Below are 4799 nucleotides of genomic sequence, written 5' to 3' on the forward strand. Positions count from 1 at the left end.
GACCACTGAGCTGTCCGTGATCAGAGTACCGAAGAATTCGATCATGAACTTGTTCTTCACTTTGTGCTCGAAGAGGATGTACCCTCACACCGGGCCCATAGCCTGAGAACGTATGGGAAACCTACACACACACACACACAATTAGGTAGAGACCACACATTAACTCCAACAACACTGCAAACACCAGTTTAACTCTACATTTAACCATATGCACTTATAGGGGAATAACATTTTGCCGCTTCAGATATTTGAGAACTAGCCGCAAAATGGCTTCATACGAGTGTTTTTGCAAGGACGTAAAAGCTAATTAGGTAACGGGACGTTGCGTCTGGCTGCTCGTTTGCGCGTCACCTGTTTCCAGGTGTGCGAGTAGTTCTCCAGGTCCTCTGTGGGAGTGCAGTGGTGCTCCTTTATGACCGTCTGGTGATCAGCGGCCAGCAACTTCACATGAAGCTCATAGACTGAAGCGTCAAGCTGACTCTCCTCATACCTACACACACACACACACACACACACCACAGGACTTTACTGTTACAAAACCGCTTCACTGACAAGTCACTCAACGCAAGTTAAGTTGCGTGTTAAGAAATTCATTACCCTGCTTAAAGCAGAACTCAGAGCATCGGGGAGAGAAACAGGATGAACTCCCACGTTTCTCAACTGACTGGCAACCGACTCACTTCCCTTCAGCCAACAGTGGTTTAGTACGGGTTATATGACTTCTGATATGGACACTAGGTTGTGTGTGTCGGGTCTCATGCTTCACAACATCGATTAGTAAGACATGCAGGTGAATCAACAACCCGATTTCCGCATGAAATTATACACAAACATGCACAATCTGCACTTGGTTGATTCTTCATCCTCGAATAATGTGTTACTTAGTAGCAACAACAAAAAAAAAAAACAGACCAACACAAATGTAGCAAATAAAATGAACATTTCATACCTCCTTATATTTACATGATATCATCTGGTTATAGAACAAGCACTCATAACTCACCAGTCATCGATGACGATGTCTGGCTGGAACGTGTCTAGTAGATCATCCCACAGACCCTCAGCCTTCAGGTCAATCTGCTGGGACATAGAAAACCACCTGGGGAGGGAGGGGGGGTTAAAGTGAATCTGTACAAGAACGCCAGTGTTGTACACAAACGCAACAAAGCACCTTTAAGGCTCTATAAAACTGGACTGAGCCAATATGGACTTCTAAGATTATTGCAGGACTGCCCATATTTACACCACCACAGAAAAGACTCAGTTCCCACACCTGTCCCCTGTCCCCCGTCCCCTGTCCCGATAGTTTGTTCCTCTTCCTAACACTCATCATATCAGTACACAGGAGGAGGGCTTCATGGTGACCTCCATCACAGTATCTTCAGACACTAATGAAGATTCTGTGTAAATAACTGAAATGGACCAAAACCATCACCTGGCTACAAAAGGGGAGAGTTCAAAAACACCAGACAAATCAAGCCAGTGTGAACAGAAGAGAGAGAGATTAGTCTTCCTGACGGTCACACACACCCAGCCCATGTTTGCCTGCTTTAGCATGGCAACTTAACAGATCAAACAAGCTAAATATCAAAACAATGGGACTCCCCAGGTTTCAAGACTCTACTCACACACCCTCCAACTCTAATCCTAAGGCACCGCCGATCACCCCACCTTACCTGAAACTGTGGCAAATGGCAGATCACCACACCTGGAGGAATCCCGCTTGTGTCATACGGTAACACTTCTGTGCTGGTCGTCCAACCTGTGAAATCACCTGAAGCAGAGAGCCAGGGTGCCAAGATTTACTGACCAGTGACAACACAGCTAGTCCCACACACACACACACACACACACACACACACACAAAAACCAACGAGGACTTTCGAGTACGACAGAGGGCATCACTGTTAATCCACAGTCAGCTCAAAACACGAGGAGACTTTACAATGGACTTGGTGTGGCCATTTGTATGACCTTGTTCTTGAAAAGCCTGAGGTTTACCTGTCGGTTCTACCTGTGGCGGGCCGCCGCCTGTAGGGGGCGCTCCCGTAAACTCGCGCTCGGGCGGCGGAGTTTCGTGGGTCACGTCTGTAAAAACCACAACAAAAATCAATCAAATCAAATGTATTTGTATATTGCTTTTCACAACACATGTCACAAAGCAGCTTTACAGGATTTACAAGTTTTAACAATCAATCAATTAAATTCAATCATGAAATCAAGTCAGTCAAGACTGACAACCACATAAAACCTCAATCCCCAAAAACATGTACAGGCAACGAATAACCGGAGGCAGAAATATATTTGCTGCTAGCCAGCCAGCTAAAAAAAACCCACTGAATTTGCTTGAATGTTGTAGCTGGCTAGCTAACGTAGCTAGTTCAAGAAAAAAAGTTTTCTACAAATCCTAAATCTTGATCAAAAACCCAGTTGTCAAAATGTAGCAGTTGCCTCGATGAATTGTGGCATGAGCTTAAACGTCTATAATTCACACCAAGATTTATTAGACCGTTTCTAAATGCTAAACTGAATCAATTGCGTCCAGCTGGCGCAACATCAGCTGGTAATATAGAACAGATCCTCTTTTTAAACTCGATCTCATAAAAGGATTAAAGACAGACATCCAGTCCATTCATCTATCTATGCGCATGGGCCAGATAAGCCATTTCAAACGAGTATTTTAAGATACCCCATGCACGCGAGTTCACGGGCCGTTTGCACGTTAAAGTCCCGGTAACGTCCCCGTTAACTACCGTGGGGTTTGGGGTTCTTCACCAAGTTCCGCTCCAAAGGTCTTTTGTCGTAGACGGTTTTCCAGTCCACGCTGTCGGGCATGGGGACCCCCGTTGGCGCCCAGGTGCCACTCCGAATCGCACTTAAGTTTCCACTCTGCCTCCATCAGAGATGTGTCCGCTGTACTGCACAAGCAGGAAGAGGGAGATGGAGGTGTAGTTTATCTACACCTGCCCCACCCACCATACCAGCAAAACCTGCCATCACCACCTGATGACAAGCGCCGCAGTGGCTGTGTGTCCCCACACCTTAAAGGGGGGGGGGGGGGGTTCCTCTAGCTGAGGGTGTAGCAGAGATTCAGTGATTGTTATACAACATGCAGAATCTTATTATATTAGAATCTCAGAATTATTTTGCTCTTATGGCAAAAAAATGAGAACATTTTAACAAACTAGCAGACAGTTTTAGAATTGACAGCCCTGCTCCTCCCCAACTTTAAGCCAGTAAAGATAACTGGGGTTCAAAGATTATTCTCTGTGCATGCCACACCTACAAAACCTACATTCCTATATGTTGAACTGTTGCGTTGTCATGGACTCCGAAGCGGGTTGCCCACTGCCACGAGACTGTTAGTGTTTTGTTATTTATTTAGGTTTCCCTTTAGTTCGTTTATACCACAGCCCTATAGAGAGAGTCGCCACAACGGAAGTTCAAAAGGCTTGATGGTCACGTGATTCACGGAGGCTTCAGATAGTTCCAGGAAGTTCAATTTGAGCGCATAAACACACTGCGATTTGAGGATTATTGTGAACATATAGCGACAACTTTAGGCACATTGCTGTTTAATGCTTTGATTGTTTAATAATTGTTATATATTAACGTTCATTTATATATTTAGAGGGACAGGAAGGGGTGAGAAATTCAGATTAGATTAATTTTCTAACATTAACATATCTTTAAATCATGGTGATTTCTGTAATCCCATGGTATTGGGGACCTAAGTAATCTAAATGTCTAATGTACATTTTCTGACAGAAGGAAATTTTTTCTTTGAACTTCATTGTGCAGAAATCTGCTTTAAAAGGGTAAAACACATTACATTTACATCCAGACAGTATATGACATATTAAAATACATTGATACATTGATAAATTATCTCGTATATATATATACGAGATATTTATATATATAAATTATCTTGTATATATATATATATATATATATATATCTTGTATATTATATATATATAATCGTGATATCGATCGTGTTGTTTGTGTAGTGTCCACCGTGGTTTGCTGTGCTGCATGGGGATGCTCCAATGGATCCGAGAAAGGAGCAAAAATGTATGGTTTCCCCACTGATACTGAGAGGAGAAAAAAATGGTTGTCTCAACTAAGCAGGAAGCAATCTTACTCTCACTAAAGATTACAACAGCAAATATATATGCGAGGTAATCATCAAACACTGCATTTGCACTTTTCACAATAAACACACTATTGGAAAGCTTAATGCCTGATTTATTAAAATACAGAATAGTGAACAAAAAAAAATCAAAGACTCCAGACAGACTCGGTGTGCAGGGTGAGGGTGCTATCTAGTTGCAGGCTCTGGTTTATACATTGTTCATGGTGTTTGACTTCTTTTGACATACCACTGTGAATGTGTTCTGTGAATCAACATACAGGATGTTTTGTAATTCATGATGTAGAAAGGCTTGGTGAGCTGTGCTGGGTTATGCACTGTGCTTGCTCTGATGAGCCGTTCCTGTTTCTCTGGGTATAAAGCCTAATTAGATTTAAATGGATGTTAGAATTACTATGCAATCAGTAATGGAAATGTTAGTTCTGCTAGAATAAATTTTGGTTAATAATAGATAGAAAGTACTTAAAGTCAAATGAAACAAAGAGTTAAGATAAAATATAATGAAACATAATGACATAAGGTAAGTGCAGTGCTGGAGAATCAGAGGGAACCGTGTTTAATCTAGAGAACTGTGTTTAATCTGAGCCAACAGTCTGGCCAAATTAAGGCATGTTTAGTTTTGATTTAAAACCATCCAGGGTCGG

At 42.3% G+C, this 4799-nt stretch overlaps 1 protein-coding gene across 1 annotated transcript; it reads right to left on the reverse strand.

Moving 5' to 3' along the window:
• Window positions 1-6: 6 nt before the first annotated feature.
• On the reverse strand, window positions 7-2899 carry LOC143505623 (F-box only protein 50-like; the record flags this gene model as incomplete). The annotated part of the gene is given in 8 exon segments (XM_076996197.1): window positions 7-81; window positions 83-121; window positions 352-490; window positions 1004-1102; window positions 1681-1774; window positions 2002-2088; window positions 2754-2844; window positions 2846-2899. Coding segments are annotated over 8 exon segments (678 nt in total), but the record flags the coding sequence as incomplete, so codon positions are not given.
• Between the last annotated feature and the right edge of the window lie 1900 nt (window positions 2900-4799).

This window comes from Brachyhypopomus gauderio, unplaced genomic scaffold (genome assembly GCF_052324685.1).
Source record: "Brachyhypopomus gauderio isolate BG-103 unplaced genomic scaffold, BGAUD_0.2 sc411, whole genome shotgun sequence".
In the NCBI taxonomy this organism is placed as follows: domain Eukaryota; kingdom Metazoa; phylum Chordata; class Actinopteri; order Gymnotiformes; family Hypopomidae; genus Brachyhypopomus; species Brachyhypopomus gauderio.